At 34.4% G+C, this 26,052-nt stretch overlaps 1 protein-coding gene across 1 annotated transcript in view; it reads left to right on the forward strand.

The window, feature by feature from the left end:
• The window catches only part of LOC126968670 (probable G-protein coupled receptor 158), a 234,977-nt gene extending 214,468 nt beyond the window's left edge, over nt 1-20,509 (forward strand). The window contains exons 10-12 of the mRNA XM_050813709.1: nt 13,661-13,766; nt 15,711-15,857; nt 19,752-20,509. Of these exons, the coding sequence (XP_050669666.1) occupies nt 13,661-13,766; nt 15,711-15,857; nt 19,752-20,357 (859 nt within the window). The 3' untranslated portion in view covers nt 20,358-20,509. The remainder of the gene's footprint in view (nt 1-13,660; nt 13,767-15,710; nt 15,858-19,751) is intronic.
• Nucleotides 20,510-26,052: the final 5,543 nt, after the last annotated feature.

The raw sequence follows: 26,052 nt of genomic DNA on the forward strand, positions 1-26,052 counted from the left end.
GATATATCGAAAATCGATTTTCGATCGACGAGTAGGCCCCTATGTGTTTTAACGGATATTAATCAAAAAATACAATGGTGTCGTGTTCTGTATTAGATTATGTTGTTACATTAGACACAATTCGACTAAAGAGTTTCACAGGTAAAAACTGAATCTTCAATACTACTTTCGTGATGTTTATTTTCGTAGAACATATTATTTTCTTAAGATTATAAACATTTAAGAATAAAAGTGTTAGAAAATAATACTGTATACGTGAATATGACGCCGTTTATCAATATTTGTCATAGGGCCTATTGACCAAAAGCAAAATACTACATACTTCACTAACTTACTAACACATCTGTAAAATTAGCACACATGAACATTTTAAATGAGTCTCACCGTAATGATGAGAGTGTTTGTCTATTAAGCTAGTATACGAAACTTATGAGCTTAAGCAATGTGTATTCTTAACGAAACAAAAAATAACAATGGTTGAGCACCAACCTTTAAAGAAGAAACATTTTTTAAAAGCCATTCCTTAACGGCAATTGGACGCAATTCCAGAAAAACGTTCCAAACCAGACTGAGTTAAGAACACAAAACTGATCAGGTGATTCATATTATCTGACTGACAAAAAATGGCAGCCCTACTGAGTGACTCTTTAAATGACATCATGACTTAGTATCCCAGCCCACATGTATGGAATATATATTTATTAAACTTTAAACACAAATTCCTTAAGATGTGTTGTTTGTTTCTTGGAACGTTCGTCAGGAACTATGTCCAATTGCAAATCTTGCAAGCTGAATTGAAACTTTATTTTGAATTTTAAATTGATAAATTTTATGTGGGTTCAAAAGAAGCAAACAAGCTTTCAATCAAATCAATTTACTTTCTGTATAACACAAACACAAATAATCTTTATTTAAAAACAAAATACAATTTGTGGCGTGACTTGTACGGTTGTGAACCTAGAAAGTTTACAAATGCTGTTGGAAATTGTTTGAAACTATTTCAAGTTTTGAATTCAATCGCGATTTGAATAACTCTTGTAAATTTTCAAAAGTTGATCACGTTGCAAATTTAGCAGTTTTGACTGAAATATTTCCTCTCGATGTTGTGTTAGCTAATATATCTATATATATAAATGAGAATGTATGTTTGTATGTTCCCTAATAACTCCTAAACTATTCGACCGATCTCAATGAAATCTTTTGTAATAGATTCGTTGAAGCTCAAGGAAAGTTTACATTTATAATTTATATGGCAAAACTACGTTTGCCAGGTCAGCTAGTCTTATATATTTAAAAGAGAATGCATGTTTGTATGTTCCCTAATAACTCCTAAATTATTCGATCGATCTCCATGAAATCTTTTGTAATAGATTCGTTGAAGCTCAAGGAAGATTTACATATATAATTTATATGGCAAAACAACGTTTGCCGGGTGAGTTAGTGTTAATATAAAACGTTAATACTCTAAATCGCAAGCTTCAAGTATTTTTTAAATTATCTTAATTTATTCTATATCTATATATACAAAAGAGATTTCCACCGGTAATTGACTCATCACGAAATCTCCAAAACTACAAAGCCTGAAACTTGGGATTTGGAAGGTAGGTTCTTTCTAGGACGTAGATGTCAGCTAAGAAATGGATTTGAGAAACTCCTCCCCTAAGGCGGTGAAAGGGGGAATTGAAGGTTGTATGAAAGTGCTATGTTTTTGAAGTTAGAGACGTGAAAATCGACATTTAGGTTATTAGCTATAAATAATAAAAAAATATTTCTTTAGTGTGCGTGACAAGCTGCGTCTAAGGCCCAGAACACACGGTGAAACGCAAATGCAACGAAACTGCAACTACTAGTTACTTATGAGTTGCATTTAAGTTTCTGCCATAGATTCCTTAAAGATACCACACATAACGCGACCAGTTTGAAACGCGGTGTAAATCAGTCGCATTGAAACCGGCGTGCAGGAAACTCGCGTTGCGTTTCATTCATTTTTTGTCTTGGCGTATTTTTTTACAAAATGGCTGACGACGAACTAAACAACATTAAACTTGTGTAACAAGTGCAAAAATATCCTTGCTTGTATAATATCACACAATAAAGCTACTCTCGCAAGACTGAGACTGATGAAGCATTCTATCAGTTTCTAGTAATTCTTTGGCAGACACAAACATACGACAGTTGATATTCTTCTCAATGTAGGGATGTATCCACATAGTTCTCTTCTTGCGCCTTCTTCTTTGTCTAAGATACAAATACATAACCACAATTTCTTCGTCACTTGAAGAACTCATTATGCACACGTATTTCTCAACGAAAACCGAAATGATTGTGGTTGCAGCGTGTGTGGAAATGGTTGAAAGTGGTTGCAAATCAATAATTTCAAAAGGGTTTTGTTGCATTTGCGTTTCACCGTGTGTTCTGGGCCTTACAGTCGCGATTTGTATGTCACTTTGTGTTAGAGTCCACGCACAACCATTGCTCAAAATAGAGGTTAACTATCTATCTAGACGTATAAATGATGTAAGATAATATTAATTACAGCTAAATTAAAATTGTACACAGTACTATTTTGGGCCCTTTCGGAGCTTCGAAGCTCTCTCAACACTTGATCGTTTTCGTTAAATTAAATTAGAAAATTACTAAGGTAGAATATTAATGAACAAAAATTTATCTCTCGAGAGATTAAAACTGGGAACTTTGATGCTCTCCAAATGTTTCATCACAGTTTTATGCTCTCCGAGAGTTTAAGTGTCTTTTATAACGTTTTACTTTTAACCTCATAGAGCCCTCATTAAAATACATTTGTGCGGCTTGAGGCGACTTCGGAGTGGGTCAAGTATATGTTTGACAATGTGTATTGTTTGAGTTCCGTACTATATTAACACATATTATTGGTTTTCATAGTGGAAAGTCTTGTAATCAGACTGACAGGACAAGCACACGCAGTCTAAAGATTAATAACTAAATTCAAACCCACTTAAAGGTCCAAATACAGCCACACACACATCAAATGTGAATGTATTTCCGGATTTGTTTAAATTGTGAGATTTTTGTACATTTTGTTTTTAAACAGTTATCAATAGAAGCACAAAATTGTTCACTGCCAATTGTATTGATTATTTTAGGGACTCCAAATTATCATGGCGTTTAGAGCGAGCCATACTCTCTAAGACTGACCATAAATCATAATAGAGTGGATTAAGATTGGGACTAGATGACGGCCCGTTTTCAGCTCTGTTGAAGTCCGAAACGTTTGTTGCCAACCAAGACTGCGTAGGCCGAGCTTTATGACCTGGCACCGAGTCTTGCTGGAAGGACCATTTTTAGTTATTGAACACGGTGTTGTAAAGGGTCTTCACTACCTTCTCAAGAATGGTATGTTGATACACTTGTGCCGATGTTTTGATAACTTTTTCATAAAAGTATTGCTCAGTCACTCCTTCATAGCTAATGCCCCACCAAACCGTCGCTGAAGTCGGATAGTGCCCACGTTGCACTCTGTCGACTAATTGGGAAGCTTCCATAGATATTTGAGCATAAATACTGTCATTTGTTTGTTAAAATGTTTCTCAATTGTAAAAAAAAACCACATACAAGACCACCCGTTGCGTACTGCTTCAGTAGTTGTTCCGTTTTTACCACCTTATTCTTTTTTAAATTAACAGTTAAGAAATGACCAGTACGTCACTTCTAGGCTGACTTATGACTATAAGTCATCTTTTAAATACGTGACATGGTTCTAGGTGCTATCTTCATAATTCATAAAATCTTCTGCTTTCGCTCAGGATTTCTTCGAATTCTTTCCCTTACTGCTTTGACCACTTTTTTCGTACGAACATAGTGTGGACGACCAGATCTTTTTCTGTCACTAACATAGGGTCTCATTGTACCTATTAATAGCCCGCTACACAAACATTTTACTAATACCAAGCGTATGGAGGGTTTTAAAAATTGCATTTGGCTCCTGCTTTGTGTAAAGCAACCACAGCGATTCGGTTGTCTTTATCACCCCACTCCATTTTAATATCGCAAAATATTGTATAATGTATGGGGGCCAGAAAACTCAATGAACAATCATATAAAAATGACAGATTCCAAATTCAAATGTAGTATTTTGTTTATATTTAATTGTGACAGTTTTAATGGCCAGACTAAGTATATTTAGATTAATATGACTACAATTCTATTAATAACTAACTGACCCAGCAAACGTTGTATTGCCGATATTAAAATCGCGATACAAAAGTAACTGTTGATCGTAGATGGGTGAAAATTTGAAGTTGTATGTATTTTTTAATGCTGACTCATAATCAAACAAATTTAAAAAAAAATGTCAAAAAAATAAAAAATAAAAAAATCGTGTGAACCATTCTTAACATTTAGGGGAATGAAAAATAGATGTTGGCCGATTCTCAGACCTACCCAATATGCAATAAAAAATTTCATGAGTATCGGTCAAGCCGTTTCGGAGGAGTACGGGAACGAACATTGTGACACGAGAATTTTATATATAAGATAATATTGTGAGTTAATGTGGGTATATTAAAGTGAAACTTTTATTACATCGTCTCAAACTTTTTCGTCTGTGTGTCGCATGTCGCGTGACGGTCGGGCGGCGCCTATAGTTCGCAGCAGCTGACCGTGTAGTGTATAGAATATTACTCATTTGTGCCTGTGCTCCACGCTATTTTTAGTTAAATGTCTATAATGTGAAAAAAAGTTTCACTTTCACCATGGTTTCATAAAACCACATAATCCTTTTTTTCTTAATATTTGGTTATGTCAAATGCTCCTCGAAATCAGTTAAACTACTATAACCGCACTTTGAAATAAATGGCGCTCTTGTGAAAGGAGAAACAGCTTTCTATATTAATTTAACGCTCCTTTTCACATTAGCTTTTTATTATAATTCACACAATATTATACGATATATTTGGTATTTTTTTTATGGAATAGGAGGACAAACGAGCGTATGGGTCACCTGTAATTGTTAAGTGATCACCGCCGCCCACAATCTCTTGCAACACCAGAGGAATCACAGGAGCGTTGCCGGCCTTTAAAGAAGGTGTACACGCTTTTTTTTAAGGTACCCATGTCGTATCGTCCCGGAAACACCGCACAAGGAAGTTCATTCCACAGCTTTGTAGTACGTGGAAGAAAGCTCCTTGTAAACCGCACTGTGGAGGACCACCACACATCCAGATGGTGGGGATGATATCCTAACTTGTGGCGTGTCGTGCGAAGGTGGAATTCGGCGGTAGGAATCAGGTTGAACAGCTCTTTGGAACACTCCCCGTGATAAATGCGGTAGAAGACACACAATGAAGCGACGTCTCTACGCAACACTATTTGGTATTTACTGTATAATATTATGTATTACTGTATAATCCACTCCCAAGCTGTCTAACCATGTTTTAGTCATTATTCAAAAGTAAGATTTGCAGCTGAGTCTTATCTTAAGTGAAACCTTTAAATTTATTTAAAGATAACGTCTGAACAGTGCCTGCAACTTTAATATAAATGTTACTTTCCTTTACTCTTTATGTTATCTTTCTAAATTAACTAATATATTATGTTATAAGCACCAATTACTTCTTTCTACTGTTGTATCCTTAGATTAAGTATTAATCTCCGCTGCGCTCCAACTAGATACCGCACTATCTAAGATCAATAGCTTTTTTATAACGGCAACTATTAGATGCTTGTGTGCGTGGCATCTTGACACTCAATGGTATCTTTCAAATTTTGTAACATACGCTTTCTGTTATTTTGCATTGAAATTAATAAAACACAAAATACTTACTGATGATATGTGATCCCAGTGTCTTTCTTATTTCTTGTAGTATTATTTTGACAAAGTTTTACTACGCAACCCGGCATTTTAGTTTTTGAATTATTAGCTAAGTTTAACACAACATGCGGCAACGTCACAAATTGTTCGAAACTGGCTCGAGTACGCCCACTTGGGCGTAGTAATAGTTGCCGCACTTTGCGACTACGCCTGCGGTATCTAGTTGAAGCGCAGTGGAGACCAATCCTTACTGAGGTTGTAATAATGAAAATCACTGTTTACTAGCTTTAATTTTAAGTTATTATAGTTTTTTTTGCTTATAGGTATACACCAAATCATAATATTAAATGAATTAGATTTATTTATTGAAAAATTTAATATTTATAATTTTCCTATTGCAAGAAGATTTCTTATATAACTTCCTTCGTTTACTTAATAAGCCACCTCAAACGGAGCATCATAAATCCTCCCTCACTCTTGATATAATCCTGGTAATTCGGTATTCATAAGATAAGAAGAACTGGAATTGCCTATTAAGTGTGACAAATTGATGTATAATCCAAGTGGCTGTCTGATTGATTACTAGATCTATCGTAGTGACGTCACGGGAAAGGGATTCAGCCATGCACATGATTGCGACAATATCATCCATAAATCGCCTAAAATATAATTTGACGGCCATTTTCACTGATTACCATGACAAAGTATTTCCCTTTAATTTTTTAAGTTATAATAAAATAGGATGACATGGATACTTTAATAAGTGTTCAATTTATGAATATTTTAACGGTGATTACTTAATAGCGTAATATGAGAGATCTATCATTTGAAATTATCTACCGTAATAACATTAAGCCTAACTTTAACACAATAACAATCATGTTAAAGTATCGGTTAATCAAAAATTGTGTTGAACCATTTGACAGTTTATAGATGACGTCATAACTTTAACTGTTAACCTATGATAAATAGCGACCTGTCAAAAGTTTCAAATAAATATTCGATATCGACTTGATATTTCACTTTTTAACTTTAGCTATGCCAAGTAATACGATGGTGCAACACATTCCACAGTCTACGTTAAAGTTAGCGTTACTGTTAACATTAAATTACACTTAAACCCTAACTATAATAGCTTGATTGATATAGATGTCATTACTTGTGGCTAGGTCGTTTTTAGTATTTTCGTCTAGCCTCCTTTAGAATACTATAACATTTATAACATTAAAAAGAATCACCATAATGTAACCATCAAGAGTCGATATCTGTTATAAAAATTAGAAATATTTAAATTACATTCAAAGGCTAGCCGTTTATAACGCATCAGTTAATCAAATCGCATAGGTATAACGCTCGAGTTCTTTCTCGTTTTTTGGGCTAGTTTCTTGAAAGTACCCCAACTATCGCACAATAGTATATTTAGCATCAAGTGCGACAAGTTACCCACTCAAGCGAATGACCTTTTACTAAGTAAACTTTTCGCACTCAAGCAACATTTGCGTAACTATAAATTTTCACACTCAATGCACGCACATAATTTTAAATGGGCAAACGGCTCTTTTTCAACCGCAACAGCGAGCGCCAAGACTACTTTTCCCGCAAGAATAATACAAAAATGATTCTAAAATTTTTATCTTATATCTTATAAACTGTGTCTTTGGTGAAACTTTATGTTTATATAAGAAACTTTTTCGAAGGATTAAAATGTGTGCAATTTTGACTGTATTTCTACACTATTAATAATATAAAACGTGTTTTTAATAGTATTATTATTGTTTGCTCAAAGATACTAAATAATATGTGAAATTTTGTCCTCTAAAATACTAAAGAAATATTTTGTGACTTAAAAGTGTACTTCTGAAGTGATCTATAAATCCATAAGGTTGAGTATCGTGTGTCAACTATTTTGTAGTGTCATGAAAAAATAAATGATTTGTTTGATTAATTCAGTTTCAAAAGAAACCTCCAACGTAGCTAAAAAGGAAAAAGGACTTTATATACTTTATTAGAATAGAATATACAATAAACAACTAGACTCACAATCATTAGGCAGAGTTTTCGTTTAGTTGTGTTTCCACCGCGCTTTGAATACAACGCCACGCAATAAGAAAGTGTTCACTGAAAAGCTGTCCAAATAACGATATAAAGTTATAAAGGTTCGAAAAAGAAGTGTCGTATTTCCGGTAAGTGCCCCTTTAAATTAACAATATTATGTAACCAACTTGACGTTATTAATCCTTTTGCAAAATAATTATATTTCAATTGCTTAAACAAAATGTTCTTGCCTCGTGTTCGCATCCGTCCCTTTCGCACAATAATCAAATTCTTATGAGCGTAAACAATAGTTTTGAATATTACTGCCGAAAAATAAGGTGTTAATTTGACTGAATGTTTTAATGTTATATAAGTTGCTAGCTCTTACTCGCGACTTTGTCCGCCTGGAATTGTTACTGTGGGATTTATTTTTATTTTTGGGATACTTTGCAAATAATATATACATACAAACTGCTCTTTCCGCTGCTGGCAGCGCTCTTCTACCATACAGCGCATATCCCTTGTCATTGTAGACAGTTTCTTTAATAGTATTTCCCTGCGAACTTCAATATCATATTTCATCCCCATGCAGGTCAAAGTTTCAAAAATGCTCCATCAAATACTTATAAATTAATTCTAATCAAGTGCCTAAATACAAAGTTTTATGGTGTCAAATTCGATACTGACGAACTTCCATACAAACTTACATCACCTCTCTCAATTTATTTTTTGAAATAAAAAGTAGCCTTTTCCAAGCTTTTGTCTATCGTTGTACTAAATTTCATCAAAATCCGTTAAGTGATCTAAGCGTGAAAGCGTAACAAACAAACTTACATTTATAATATTAGTAGATATTTATGATGACCTTTTAAAAAGGCATAAAAAGGCATTTATTTTTTCAAAATTGATTCCTTTAGAATTCTTTTTGATTACCGCTTAGGAAACAAATGGCGCTCTGAGAGAAAAGAACTGCGCAAGAAACTCTCCCAGCATTCTATTTTTGTGCGATTGTGGGTTTAGTTGTTAATTGTACGATAATGACTGTTGGGCAATATATTTCTTTTTTATGGAAGAGGAAGACAATCCAGCCGACGGTGTTAAGTGATCACGGCCGTCCACAATCTCTTGCAACACCATAAGGTAGCAAATGCTTCTTGAATGCTTTGTTCATGTTATAATTATGAAAATAGGAACCATTTGTGTGTCACTAATGAAGAGACACACTCTTAACACAACTCATATTACTCTTCACTCGAGGGACTGATTCAACAGCCAATGTAACTTGATATGGCACGCAATACCGCGTTCTCTTGCTGTAAAACACCAACGAATTGTTCGAGTTATTATTCTAAAAGGCATAAAAAGGCATTTATTTTCTCAAAATTGATTCCTTTAGAATTCTTTTTGATGTCATTTCTTATACTACTAGATACTAATAACGCTTCGGAAACAAATGGCGCTCTGAGAGAGAAGAAGGGGCGCAAGAAACTCTCCCAGCATTCTTTTTTTGCGCTCTTTTCAATAAAAATATACAATATTGTACAGTCATTTCTATCGCTATAAAATAATCACAATCTAGTCCCAGGATGTCCGATCATTTAGATATTCAGCAGTGGAGTAATAGGATTTACGACAGAGCCATTTTCTTATAAAACATTCAAATTTATTTATAGATAATGCCTGAACAGTGGTCTAGCTTATTAATATATCGATAATAATAATTTTACAAACAAGTTAATGTTTAATTTACGGTATGATCGATGATTATTTTCGAACTACCCAATTCCGTTGTAATTATTATGACGGGTACTCACGACATATGAAGGGCACAGGGAAAGAACATGCAATGTCACATTTTTATTTTTTATTAAACTGGTAATGCCATTTTGTACTGTAAAAGAAGTAGAAAGCAACGCAAAAACGTTCTAAGGAAGAACATGCATAGTCACTGAGTAATCGCCTTCTAAAAATACTAATACAATGCAAAAACATGCAAGGTCCTAGTCGTACACGGAAAAAAATATTTTGTCCATGAAAACATGCCCCTTTCAGTCTAGGCCAATAAGAGAAATAAGGGCTGAAAAAGAACACCCAAGACTGTTATTTCACAGAGAACACTACAATAGTACGTGGACATCTGGCCTCAGAGTTTGTTCTTCCAGAGCAATCATATGCAGAGAGTCTTCCTGTTTATATTTTATGAACGTCAATATATCCCACGGCTTGTTAGAGAAGCTATAGAAATTAAGAAGAATCCTAACAATTTTAATTGGGAGGATGGTTTTAGACTAGCGCAAACACGGAATCCCGTGGTCTCTATCTGCAGTACAAATGCAACAAAAGGCCCGAAAGTATGGACGACGTCAGTAGTGTGTGTCGTGAATAAGGGGGCTCATCAAATTTAGCCCCACAAAAAAAAAATTTCTATTTTTGAATTTTCAATATCGCATATCGTTAGTTCGTAGTTTGTTCTTAATTGTTCGCTATAAATAATTGTTTGTTCTTTTGTTGTTTATTTAAAAACAATTAATTAAAAATGGGGGGAAACGCCTACTATTTGGTTCTAGTACTCGCCGGCCGCTGCCGCGGCACGCTACGCTCGGCTCGTGCGTTGTTTTAACTGTTCTAACATAACCTAACCTAACCAATTTTAATGAATTGCAAATTTAAAAAAAAACCGAGAACAAACAAATGTTTATAGAGAACAATCAAGAACTAATGGCGAACTAACGATGTAATAAAAAAAAAAAAAATAAAAGAAAAAAAAATCTGGGGGGCTAACTTTCTTGAGCTGAATTAGGGTATCTAAGGCCATAACGTATTTGGCGCCACCTGGACAGATTGATGTACTATTAGTGTCAAGTGCCAATATGTCAAGAGTTTCTCGACCACGATTCATGCAATTGGATCGAAATATCGGCATTAAATTCATTAAATATATATCGTGAGTACCCGTCATATTAATTACAATGTTATAGTTCCGCGATGATAAAAGTTTATAAACATATATTACCCAATTTCATTTATATTTCAAATGAAGCTTCAATGTGGACGTATGAATCCTTTAAAATAAAATAGCTTTAGAACTAATCATTTAAAACAAAATAACATCTTACGAAAGCTAGTTTCCAAGAGTATTAGCTTAGATTAAGGATTGGTCTCCGTTATGCTCCAACTAGATACCGCACTACCTAAGAACAATAGCTTTTTTATTACAGCAACTATTAGATGGTTGTGTGCGTGGTATCTTGACACTCAATGGCATCTTTAAAATTTTGTAACATACGCTTTGTGTTATTTCACATTAGAATTAATAAAATACAAAATACTTACTGATGATAATATGTGATCCCAGTGTCTTTCTTATTTCTTTTAGTATCATTTTTATTTGTATTTTATTTATATCTTGGTTAATGCAGAAATTGACAAGATATGACAACTCTCAATTCTACCAACTGCTCTTTTTTACAATATAAATATTGTTTGGATAATTGTATTCAGAAATCTATAAGTAAGACTTTATTTACATCGGAGTTGAACAGTTGTTCGTAAACAAATACTTCTTTCTGAATTTTTTTTAATTATATTTTGATTTATATTACAAAAATATGTCAATCTATGTCTATTTTAAAGTTGTCCTATTTATTTTTAGTGACAATTTAATTAATGTCCAATACTCGACATAAAATTATGTGTTGAATTAAATATTTTTATATTTATTTTAATGTCTAAGGATATGCATTATTATGCTATATCGTTTATTGAAGATTGGTCTCCGTTATGCTCGAACTAGATACCGCACTACCTAAGAACAATAGCTTTTTTATTACAGCAACTATTAGATGCTTGTGTGCCATCTTGACAATCAATCAAATTGTGTAACATATTGTGTATGCATAAAAATTAATAAAATACCTACTTATGATCTGTGATGCCAGTGTCTTTCTTATTTCTTATTTTTACTAAGAAACAAGAGTTTCTTATTTTTACAAAGTTTTACTACGCAACCCGGTATTTAAGTTTCAATTATTAGCAAAGTTTAACAGAATATATGATACGTCAATGTCATACATTGTTCGAAACTGGTTCGTCTACGCCCAGTTGGGCGTAGTATTAGTCTTAGTCAACAAACTACTTCCTCTGTAGTATTATTTAATAAACATGCCTCTATTGGGCAAAATTGTAAAATAATCGACATATATTAGTACTAATGTACAAAATATAACAATGAAGATTTTTCTTCAATTAATTTAAATTAAGTTATTTGACAAGGGAGGACAACTCTTGCAATATCATACAAAATAGGCAACATTCACCAAATATAAATGTTACTGCTATAGATAATCATAATATAAAGCTCATAAATATTGTTCACCAGAATATACAAGGTATCTCAAGTAAGGAATTAGAAATTGAACTGTTTTTGAGCTGCTGTAATATAGATATATTATGTATTACAGAATATTGGCGTAAGTGTCATCAGCTCCAGTTTAGTTTTAGAGAACATAAAGTAGTCAGTTCGTTTTGTAGAAGTAGGGCAATACATGGAGGTTCCCTAATTATTATTAATAATAGATTCTACCGTTTGTGGTAGATGATAGCCATGAGATTGTATTGTTTGCTGATGATACTTCACTTATTTTTAAAGTGAAACGACGTGCGGATATTGATGACGAGGTAAGCAATGCACTCTCAAAGATAGTGCGTTGGTTTGAGACGAATAATCTGCACTTAAACAGTAAAAAAAAAAGGGTTTACGGTTCATTACACCAAACACAGCGGAGGTACAAACCAACGTACTTACAAATGACCAGAGATTGGAACTTGTGGACACTACGGTCTTCTTGGGTATCACGTTAGATAAAAAGCTTCAGTGGGGTCCACGTATTACCCATCTAGCAGATAGACTCAGCTCTGCGGCATATGCAGTTAGTAAGATTAGAGAGTACACGAATGTTGCGACCGCTAGATTAGTGTACTTTAGTTATTTTCACAGCATCATGACGTACGGTATATTACTATAGGGTCATGCTGCTGACATTGATATAGTGTTTGCACTACAAAAGAGAGCTGTTCGTGCTATATATCTGCTTGGTAGGTATAGACAGTCTCTCAAAGAAAAATTTAAAGAAATAAATATTATGACTGTTCATTGTCAGTATATTTATGAAAATTTAATATATGTTCACAAAAATCGTCACCTTTTTGCTCTTAATAGTGATTTTCATTATTATAACACTAGAAATAAGGGATTGCTTGTAACTTATTCTAGTAAGCTTCATAAGATACATAATAGCTTTAAGGGTAAATGTATACACTTCTACAATAAAGTCCCAGCCACTGTTCAGGCATTATCTATAAATAAATTCAAATGTTTTATGAAAAAATGGCTCTGTCGTAAGTCCTATTACTCCACTGCTGAATATCTAAATGATCGGACAGCCTGGGACTAGATTGTGATTATTTTATAGCGATAGAAATGACTGTACAATATTCTATATTTTTATTGAAAAGAGCGCAAAAAAAAGAATGCTGGGAGAGTTTCTTGCGCCGCTTCTTCTCTCTCAGAGCGCCATTTGTTTCCGAAGCGGTAGTATAAGAAATGACATCAAAAAGAATTCTAAAGGAATCAATTTTGAGAAAATAAATGCCTTTTTATGCCTTTTATTAGTTGCCGCACTTTGCGACTACGCCTACGGTATCTAGTTGGAACGGAGCGGAGACCAATCCTTAATCTAAGCGGTATATATAACACTGTTGATATAAGTAAGTCGGTATTTAGTTAACTGAAAGTAATTTAACATGAAACAATGATCCTTATTTGATATCGTTTTTCAGGTTATTCCTTCAATCTCCCGCCAACCCAGATCTCTTATACATAATATTCTTCTGCCATACGCAACTCACTGTCACCCTGTTGCTGTGCTTTATATTTGGAAGTAAGGTAAGTGATCTTATTAAGCTGTGACACACATAGGTAAATGAAATCTTAAATTAATTGATCCCCACTCAGTGTTACGCAATAAAATAATGAGTTGCACTCCGGAAGTACCGGCAGAAGTAAAAACTTAAACATTAACGTTGTGCATTTTTGCTTATTTTTTTTTTAATGGTTGGGGAATAATTTCACATGAATTGCTTTATTTATCAGTATAAAAGTACTAGTATTTATTTGGTTAAATACAATATTCATTTAATGCGTTATATTACATTAGAGTACCTGCCAGTTATTTTCCTGTACACACGTCTTAAATTTTAAAATCGGTCCAGCCGTTAGTATGTGTTCACTAACACATACTAACGGCTGGACCGACGGGCAGGAAAATTTTATGTGTACTGAATTGAGAATCTAAGCCAATCTCTAATTCACTGAAACACAAAACCTCATTAAAATTGGTTGGTTTTGAAGGTAGTTCAATTATGAATCTAAACCATCATCGAATCCACTTGAACACATACAAAAAAATTCATTCAAATCGGTCCAGCCGTTTGGGAGGAGTTCACTGTCAACACACGTACAGTAGAATTACATATGTAAAGATAAAAAATTGAACACTTCAGAACTAGTAAAATTCTTTTAAATTTAAAACTTTATCTCTCAGAAAAATCAACTTACATCGATAATAAACGGTGAAAATATTTCACGGCTGAGACTCGATCCCACGACCTCGCGGTGTTCTGGCTTCGCAATCACAATGATTCAACCAATGGTCCAATGACCATACGATAAGTTGAAATAACCGAACTATAATTAGTTACGTGTATAAATCTTTAATCCATAATTTCAACGACTATCTTACGAATTTTCGATCAGGCAATGTTTACTGACGCGAGTTTAGCATTTTCTCTCAACACCGCTAAATAAAAAGTTTTACAAATAATTAATGTGTCGCTTATAAGGCGAACAGCGAACACACTTCCCATTGGGTTCATATTGAATGAGTGACATGTTTTTAGTGTTTCATAATGTTAATTATGATTGGTAGGTACCAGTGGGAGGCTGCTTTGCAAAGGATGCCGGCTAGATGGGTATCAAAACGGCGCCTATTTCTGCCGTGAAGCAGTAATGATTAACTACGGCTGGCTAGTGAAATTACTGGGCAAATGGGACTTAATTTTTGGGTTTTCCAAGAATCCTGAGCGGCACTGCATTGTAATGGCATTATATAAGATTTATACTCCAAACTTATTAAAGATCGGCTATTTCAACTTAATAATCATACTGGCATTGGACCTGTGGTTGAATCATTGTGATTGCGAAGCCGAAACCGTGAGGTCGTGGAATCGAATCTCGCACGTGAAATATTTTTGTGTTTCGGTTAAGCTTACTGTGTTTCGGTCTGAAGGGCGCTGTAGCTAATGAAATTACTGGGCAAATGAGACTTAACATCTTATGTTTCAAGGTACCGAGCGCAATTGTAGTGCCACTTAATTTTTTTTTTGTTTTTCAAAAACCGTGAGCGGCACTGCATTGTATTGGGCAAGGTAATTGATACACCATTAGCTGAACGTCCTGCCCGTCTCGTCCCTTATTTTCATAAAAAAAATATTGCGTTAGTACTTGAAGCAATATGTTATGTTTTTAAAGTGATAACCCTCACGTCTAGGATTAATACACAAATAAAATTTGAAAAACAAAATTTTATGAACGATGCGGGATTCGAACCCACGACCTCCGGCGTTCCGTGCCGCTGCTCTAACCAACTGAGCTAACCGTTCGAGTACCTCCTCGTTCTAAAATTCTGTTTGCTTTGTTCAACTCTCAGCCTAGTTGGTTAAAGCACCGGCACGGAACGCCGGAGGTCGTGGGTTCGAATCCCGCATCGTTCATAAAATTTTGTTTTTCAAGTTTGAAGCAATTTAATCTTTGTACTTAACATTGATTTAGGCGTACATGGTCTTCAAGGGTCACGGCAAGGATGAGAAGGAGAAAACCGGAAAATTCAGATCGAAGCCAGCTGAGTCGACTTACATCATGACGACCAACAAGAACACGCGCTTCTGCGATTCAGTTATCACTGAGAAGGATTTAGAGGTTTGTAACTTCAATCCATAGATAATTTATACATCTATATAGAGTCTCTTGCTGTTAGACAACCGATGAAAATAGGCCAGGTGCCTTACGGCAGTTCCCAATATACTATCTACATATACTACTAGATAGAGATAAATTCCTACCCTCTACTGTCAGTAATTAGCTGTCAATAATCTGATGCTGTCCCAATTTACCCGATAAGTCATTCTTATCGCCTTATATTTGGACGCGTGAAACTTCCATCGCTGGTAAGCTATACGTCGTCCCATTGACAGACAGCGTGTACGGATAAGGTGAGTTACCGTCAATAAGTTTATTGGGACAGAAAAGTCAACGATAGTTACGATTTTTATCTCAAGTAAGAGATAGATTGAATATTGAGAACGGCCGTTAGTGTATGTAACAAGATACGTCTTACACTCGCGATTTGTATGACACTTTGTATAAGTGTGCGTGCATTGCTCAAAATAGAGGTTAACTGTAAACTCATTTTTTTCGACATTTTCACAGCTGTCATAGTCTATCTAGACGTATAAATGATCTAAGCTCAAATCACGTTAGTGGCGTTCTATAAACGAGACGACCGGAAACTTATTATCTTGCTAAAGAAATTTGTCCAATCAGCTGCCGACTAAAGTATTTCCGGTTGAGGCACCCTTAATTAAAGAGCATACACGAGTCTGATTGAGTTTCAGTGGATCTATACGAAAAATGGTATTGCACGCGTCACTGGTCAGCGGTATTCAGTTACAATCTGGCGAATAGTTATACATTTGTTACCTATAATATAACGAATCGTTCAAGTAGAAGTAGAAACCGCATTCAAATATTTTCGTATACGATGCTATACTATACTATACTAAACTTTATCTATGTATATTATATTAAACTTTATCTTTTTAAATACTATTGTAAAAAATATTAAGTTTTGTTGTCGCCATTTTAGTTTTTATCGTTAAAAGAAATGGCGGCAGTACATTTCTTGTAAGAATATTGGCTGTTTAAATATTGCAAGACATAGCAGGCAATTTAAGCTTAATTTAGGCTTGCTAAATATTGCTGTCTAATTATTCTTTAATTAATTTCATATAAAAATACCTTTATTCTTATTTTTTTATAGCATTAATATAAACATAGTATTAAAAATGATATTAAGGCGCGGTCATACCTCAATATCAAACAGAAATTGGTTTCTTAGGGAGTCGATTACAACATAACGCAATGAAAATATTCCGACGCAAAAAATACAGTGTAGAAAGAAGGATTTAATGATCATTTCTAACTGAATAGAATATTTGTATATAATTTGAAACATCCAGTAAAAAATTGGAAGTTGCTTCCCAAAAATAAACTTTGGAGTCAAAAATCTCCGAATTTTAAGCGATAACAATATTCTTTTTTTAAAGAATTGAATAGAACTAGTACTTTTCTAAAACTTAAACTGAACAATTTTTCAATTTATTATGTAAATTTTGAATAAACAAAAGAAAACCAGTAAAATAAATGCCCATTTGCTTAGCTTAGCCACATGACCAACACAAATAATGTAGGGTTGCTTGTAGCGTTTACAATCCTAGTCAGTCCGCGCCTTAATAATGGACTATTGGTCGGATATTTGTCTGATATACAGATATTTACTATTTTCTCAATCTCTGTTAAGATATGAGTGATTGAAAGTAGTAGATATACCGAAGTTATTTGAAAAATACGTAAACACCATCTTCGTACAAAGCGTGATAAATTCAAAACTGCATACTTTTTAGTTTAGCACCAATTATGTCAACCATCATAATATTACATTGTTACTAGATCTGAATAAAAAAGGAATGAAATTTTGACAGAGACAAATATATCAAACACTAAAATTTTAGTAGAGCATGGATAAATAAAAAAATTATAACTATTACTTCTGCCAGTATAACTTTTAATATTATAATGATGAGTAAATTTCATTTAAAATGAGAGCGCTCATACCTGCATTTGCTTTCAAACAAATTGAAACCAACTACAATTAAAAAGTTTTACTATTTGACTCGAACAAGTCAGATTCATTTCTACTTCACCTTGTTCTGTTCATGAGTTATGTGTACTGTTTCACATACCTATATGAATTTGTCAATAATATTGACACACTTTTTACACAAATTATCTTGCCCCACATTAAGCATATGCAGGGTGTCCCAAAGTTATGGGACATGAAGGGAAAGTACCTTAAATATCGAAGATAGGCTATTTTACTGAAAGACTTTATGTTATTTTTAAAAGTAAGTAATTCAGGCAGCGGACTCATTAAAAGATTGGCGATTTGCGTAAGACAAGAGAGATCACATTTTGAGCATTAAATTATTTAATTAACAAAAAAATACCCACTTAATTGACTACTTTCTTTTAAAATACTATGTTACTTAAGAAGAGTTATTAGTTTTTGGCGATTCTTTCGATTGGCATCATAAGAGTAGGGGTGTTTTTTTTTTACATTTAAGTCGGTTCGCAGACGAGGCAAGTAATTTTTAGAAAATCTTTGAATGCAGAATTACTAACTTTTAAAAATAACATAAAGTCTTCTTTCAGTATAATAGCCTATCTTCGATATTTAAGGTACTTTCCCTTCATGTCCCATAACTTTGGGACACCCTGTATAGCCTGTGTTTAGGGTTGCAAGACAACGATATATTTGATACAATATACTTATACATACATAAATACATTTAAACATCCATGACTCGGAAACAAACATCCATATTCATCATATAAATGCTTGCACCACTAGCTTAGTAGGTAGGATCGCTAACCACTCGGCTATACAGGTCGTCAATAATATACAATAATTGTAGGGGAACCTGTACCTAGGACAGTTTTTTAGATATCTATTTTGAAGTTACACTTCTTTACACGAAATATGAAAAAAAGATGCAATGATTAAAGGTTATACTGGCAGAAGGAATAGTTATAATTATTTTATCGTATCGTATCTACGCGGACGAAATAGTGGGCATCAGCTAGTGCGATCATAATATCATCATTTAACATCAGTTAACCAAAGTTTTCGTTCCAAGAAATTATTCAAAATTTAAAACACAATAACTGCTACCATATTTTGAATTTAAAATAACGTTTAAAACGTTGTATGTATGTTGTTAATGGATTTTGATATAATTTTCAGGCAATCTTCCAAATCCAGTGTAGCGATGGGATCAACAGATTATTATTGTTTGTTATTTGGCAAGACCGCTTACCTTATTTATCTTGTATAAAGTTAAATATATTTTGGTATAGAATAGCATATATTCTTGGAAGTAGTCATAGTGTTTTTATGTCAACCATCAACATTGAGTCCACTCGGTGGTAGGTGGTCACATTACTTGCACAGCTAGTATAGTTTATTTTTTTCAAACAATTGTCCTATTTACAATCTGATGTGGAATTAACCGGTATCACCACTGACCTCTACTATATACCACTGGACTGGCGGCTGTCAAAGTGCATTTGTGCATGTTTGATATTCGCCATTTTGGCGCTGTTGGCCATGTAGCGAGAGTCTGCGGTACAATAACTAGTGGTGACAACCACAGCAAACATCGATAGATGGTAGAAAACTATTCACGAATAAAATGTGTACTTTATTAAATTGATTCTCGAAGTATAAATAACACTGGAAACGAACAAAATTAATTCAAAATGCAAAAATACTTCGGAATATTGCACATTTCTTCGCAGCCATTTTTTATTATACGTCAAAATTAGTTATCTGCTCACGAGTGGCGCTAGTCAAATCGCCATAATAAATTTTCTGTCAAACATATTATGGAACAGCCTGTCCAGTGGTATTTATATAGGTCAGTGGATATCACATATTATCCTCATTTGTTAACTAAATATCTTTTATTTTCAAAGGAGGAGTTAAGAAAGATACACGACGACCTGATAATTTTGAGAGATCGATGCTTGCCAGCCCATCAAACAATGAGGAAAATTAACGCTATGGTCGAAGCTGCTGCAGCATATGACCGAAAAGCTGTAGACTCAGGCCCGTTAAAGCTAAACACTGTATTCAGTGCGGTTGCCGACAGACTTATGTGTACTGTTACTCCAGCTGAAGAATCTAGCAGCAGCGGTAGAGATATCACCTTCGACCCACCACCTACCCATAAACATAAACAATTCATTTCCAAAAGCGTTGAAACCAGTATTGCTGAACAAAGTCAAACTGACGTAACTACAGACTCTCCAAAGCGAAGAACAGACTTAAATGAAGAGAGCACAGAAGTACAAAATGGTGTTTTCAAAATATCTGGTGAGGCAAACTGTGGTGATATACGACCACCAGAAGTGAACAGTAATTGTTATAAGTGTGACAAAAGTGAAAAGAGTGATAAGAATGAGATTAAAACAAGTCCCAATTCTGATGTTAGGAGTGTGAGGTCGGGTCACGCTAGGACTCATGCCATAGTTATAAACTTGGACGATAAAAGTCGTTTCACCGAAGAAGTCACTGTTTGAAGACTGTACTTATTTTCCACTCGTTTTGAATGTCTTTGTGAAGTTTGCGAATGTAAAAGTTGTTTTCGATGACACTATGCTCAGCGAAGCAGATCTTTTTAACTAGACGAAGCTTGATTATAATTTTGAAATTTTATCTAAATCTAGAAGTTATTTCGCAACTCAAACTCGTTTCTTAAACAAAAAGTGAAAAAGATCTTAGTATAACAAATGCTAAATTATTAGTTTCAATAGCGTTTGTAGATATGATTTAAAATTACTAAGAATTCTAATATTCGTATTGCTAATAGAAAACATTTAACTGTTTGATAAAAAATATTCGTTCATTCCGACGTCTTTCGTAGTAAATAATGTAACTACTTGCTCCTTTTGACAGCAAACAGCTGGCAACCAACATTGGCTGCGATAATTAGTTATTTTTGCGAATATTTCAATTTACGTATGGGCTTTTTTACAGAATTTATCCCTATGACTCAGTCATAATAGACTTTTGTATAAGTGAAAGAATTCTCAAATTAATTTTTTGAAGTTGAGCACTTTTCTTGGGATGGGTATAAAATGTTAAACTCGCGTCAGGCCACGTGACCTGATCGAAAATTCGTAAGACAGTCGTTCAAATAATGGATGAAAGTTGATTTTTCTGAGAGATAAACTTTTAAATGTATAATAAATTTAATAGTTCTGAAGTGTTAATTTTTTTATGTATTATAAATTGTAATTTTTGTGTACGATAGCGCAAAATTTGAATATTTTATTTAACCACATAAATGCTAGTACTTTTATACTGATAAAGCAATCTGTGCGAAATTATACCCTTCCCATTCCAAAATATTCAAGAATGCACAACTATAATGTTCAAGTTTTCACTTCTGCCGGCACTCCCAAAGAGCAACCCGTTATTTTTTGTTAAATAATTATTTCATAAATATTTAACTACGGAATACCGTAGGTATATTATACCTGTGTATTATATTAGTTATAGATAAAAAAAAATTGACTTGACGTTGGACAATTTACTATAAAATCAAGTCTTAGGAAAATCATAAACATTAATAAAGTATTATTTGGGTATTTCCTAGTAGTCCTTTCGCTTCGTGAATACTTACTGAGCCTACGTTATTCTGTTTGAAATTGTACAATGATTGACATTTCCAATTTCATCTTAAAAAATCGTGGAACCACAACAATAGGATAAAAGTTCATTGAATGAATGTTCAATGAATCTTTAATTGTCATGAGTCAGTCACGGACGAGTAAAAAAAGAAGAACTCCACGCCGTGATATTAGCAAGTGAAGCACCGTTATGCTAGTGTGTGTGCGGTTACGGGGGATACCAGTTACATAATTTTTTCTCCCTTAAATAATCATATATCCACATATACTTTTATTTTATTGTTTTTATGCTTTTTCACAACGCACAACGGTATTTTAAAAATACTTTATTAAGACGCAAACTGATCTGTCACAGACGCTGACAATTCTCAAAATGGCCGCCTATCGGCCTGTAGTAGTGTAAGTGTGTGCGTAGGGCTATGTATTTACAAGTTCATCGGCTTGTTTTGGTGCTACACTGTTATGTAAGGTGACACGGAGTTCTTATTTTTTTACTAATCCGTGGAGTCAGTCATGTTTTGCAAATTTTATGTTTCAAAAACCTATGTATTATAAGGTACCACATAATATATACGTTATGACTTCACAAAGACTATTCAAGGATTTAGTTAATTATATATATATATGCTAGTCTTAACTGTGATTTTTAACAACTAAATTAAGTAATATTGTTCATTATTCAATACGCTAGCTTTTAAAATGCATATCAAACTGTTTCCTTGTAGAATATAATATCTAATACTCGTAAGATAATTATGTAAATATTGTTTTTATTGACCAGGATGTGGTTTAAAATAAATTGAAATGTAGAAAGTGACATATATTTTCTAATTTAAGACCTTAGATTAAGGATTGGTCTCCGCTGCGCTCCAACTAGATACCGCACTATCTAAGAACAATAGCTTTTTTATTACGGCAACTATTAGATGCATGTGTGCGTGGCATCTTGACACTCAATGGCATCTTTAAAATTTTGTAACATACGCTTCGTGTTATTTTACATTGAAATTAATAAAATACAAAATACTTACTGATAATATTATGTGAATCGCAGTGTCTTTCTTATTTCTTGTAGTATTAATTTTTACAGTCTTACTACGCAACCCGGCATTTTAGTTTAATTTATTATCAGAATTTAACAGAACTTGTGGTACTTAAACGTCACACATTGTAAGAGACTGGCTCGAATACGCCCACTTGGGCGTAGTATTTGTTGTCACACTTTGCGACTACGCCAGCGGAGACCAATTCTTAATCTAAGTTTAAGACTTAATTACTACTTCAATCTGAGTTAAGATAACTAAAAGCTGTATAATTAATCAATCATTCTACTCTTATGAATGCACGTACATATTAAAACTGTCACCGTTATTAAATCTGCAATACCGAGAACTAGAGCAGAGAATATTTCAATTTTGCAAATCCATACATTATATTTTTAATTTATTTTTCTTCTATTGCCTGCATATGTTTAATGCATCTGTGCATTAAGTTTTAATTATGGTTTTCAATTAAGGCGAAGAGTAAGCAGAAAACACGAGAACATGGTGTTTTTAGACAAGTTTTGTGGTAAAAGTATAGCATTTCGAGCTATGAACACGACTTAATCCTGTTACACATATCCTTAAGTCTTATTTGTAGGTTGCTAATGCTTGCTGTTGGTTATAATTAACACTGCCGAGCCTTTTTGAACTACCACATTTCTTTGAAGTTAAACAAGTTTTTTGGCATGGCGTGACGCATTTTTTTGGTACTTCTCTCAGAAAAGTTATTCTTATAGCTTGTACTTTTTTGTGTAGGTTAATTTATTGAGATTAGTAGCGAATAACGAAGATTGTAAGCATATAAACTATTTTCCACGCAAGAATTTTGAAAATATTGGCTTTTTTGCCTTAAGATAAATCATGCTATATTGCAAAACTGAAGTGGCAGTGGGCAGGGCACCTAGTTCGACGGACAGATGGCCGGTGGGGCAGAAAAGTCCTCATATGGTGACCACGTACCGAAATACGTAGTGTTGGTATGACCACAATATGGACCGACGATCTGGTCAAGATCGCTGGAATACGTTGGATGAGGGCAGCGCAGGACTGATCGTCGTAGAGATTTTGAGGTTAGAGTAAGCGGTGTGTTTTTTTAGTACGATTTACATAAGATTTGCCTACACTTTTGGATTTTCACCGATTTTATTACGAAGTACTCTCAATATCATGACTGTTAAACACCAATGAGTAGGCTATTCATCCCAATTTTTAGGCAAACAACAAAATTTACTTCAACTGGCGCATTTTTAATTTTTTTTAATGACAATAATGGACGAGACGAGCAGGAAGTTCAGCTGATTACAATGTAGTGCCGCTCAGGATTCTTGAAAAATCAAAAAATGCCCTTCTGACCGAAACACAGTAATGTTTACACATAACTGCTTCACTTGTCTCGCCTAGTAATCGCAAAGATGTTCTACTTATATTTATTTTACTTTTCCTAAGCAACAAAATAATTAAGTCATCGAATATAATTTGCTTGATATTCTAATAAAAGACTTAATGAAAACAAGCTATATTCTACAACATATCAACCTACAAATGGTAAAATATAATCTAATTCATGCAATGTTTGCATAAAACGTTACAAATTTAACCCTTTTATTTAGTTAGCTGGGGTTTAATTATTTAATTTGAGTGGAAATCCTCTAAATTGAACGGCCTTTAGCAACTCAGCGCCGTTGCTCTCAAGTGCCACTTCTCTCCAATCTACAGATGGTGGTTTTGCTGAATTAGCTTATTAATTTTAATTTATGAAATGCTACCGTTTCTTTGAAGTGTAGGGACTATTAATATAGACTTATTATATATTAGCGTATATTATAAGTTGTGCCAAAGAGAAGAATATTTGTAACACAGATACAGCAAGATAGTAAAGGAAAGTGAATCTATTGGTAATACACTTAGAATAAGACCTTCCCAAATCGGTAGTGCCCCATTGCATTAGTTTTTTCAGATACAGAAAAACCGAAAGTGCCGTTCGGCACCCTACTCCATCACCAAATTCTGTCCCTTATTCTGTGTGTAAGATGGTTTATTTTGCATTGTCTTATAGGAGTTTCAATAGCTTTCAGATACATTCACTCAAATTATCCTAATTGTAAGCAATCTATTGCTATACGTAAAATAATACGGATTGACAGAATGCTGCGCGAGCGCCAAAATCACGCCGATCTGTGGAATACAGCGGCATCAGATTTTATCGGAACGGAAAGGTTCACATTTTGATTTTTTTTTTTATGGAATAGGAGGACAAACGAGCGTACGGGTCACCTGTTGTTAAGTGATCACCGCCACCCACAATCTCTTGCAACACCAGAGGAATCACAGGAGCGTTGCCAGCTTTTAAGGAAGGTGTACGCGCTTTTTTTGAAGGTACCCATGTCGTATCGTCCCGGAAACACCGCACAAGGAAGCTCATTCCACAGCTTTGCAGTACGTGGATGAAAGCTCCTTGAAAACCGCACTGTGGAGGACCGCCACACATCCAGATGGTGAGGATGATATCCTTACTTGTGTCTTGTCGTGCGAAGGTGGAATTCGGCAGCAGGAATCAGGTTAAACAGCTCTTCGGAACACTCCCCGTGATAAATGCGGTAGAAGACACAATGAAGCGACGTCTCTACGCAACGCCAAGTGATCCAGCCGTTCACAGAGCACTGGGACCCCGACAAGTCGAGCTGCTCTGCGTTGCACGCGGTGAAATGGATCGAGCTGATACTGGGGTGCGCCAGACCAGAGATGACAGCAATACTCCAGGTGTGGCCGGACCTGCGCTTTGTAGAGCGCTAGTATGTGGGCCGGCTTGAAGTATTGCCGTGCTCTATTAATGACGCCCAGTTTCTTTGAAGCCAATTTGGCTTTGCCTTCCAGATGACCACGAAATTGGCAATCGCTCGAGATTTCGAGACCCAGTATTCCGATACTAGGCGAGGCTTTGAGGGAAGTGTTGTCGAAGAGCGGTGATACGACAAATGGGGTTTTGTAATATGAAACCAGCTAAGCATTACCTAGCGCACTCATTGAAAAATCACAATATACTAAGTGTATGTGCGTAGCCAAAATAAAAATATATTCAAATAATCAAATACAATCAGTAATTAATCCGTTTTATGTCAGCTGATGAGGGGTTATTGCCGGTAAGTGTTCTCCTAAACTTTTTTTTATTACAATAAGGGACGAGACGAGCAGAACGTTCAGTTAATTCTAATTGTAATGCTAATACGCCCTGCCAATTCCAATGCAGGGCCGTTACGGATTCTTGAAAAATCAAAAATTCTGAGCGGTACTACAACTGCGCTTGTCATCTTGAGACACAAGCAATCCCTGTTTTCTAGTGTTCTAATAATAAAAATCACTATTTATGTTAAAGTTATGAAATTCTAGAACATTTTGTTGCTGTCTTTTGAATTTATACCGTTAATAGGGTTTTGTCATTTACACCATTATATAAAATTGTAAATATTATTCATAATATATAAATCATATAAAAAAGAAAGACGCTTAGTGATAAAACTGTAAATATTCGTTAGTTTTAA

Source organism: Leptidea sinapis, chromosome 16 (assembly GCF_905404315.1).
Source record: "Leptidea sinapis chromosome 16, ilLepSina1.1, whole genome shotgun sequence".
NCBI lineage: Eukaryota > Metazoa > Arthropoda > Insecta > Lepidoptera > Pieridae > Leptidea > Leptidea sinapis.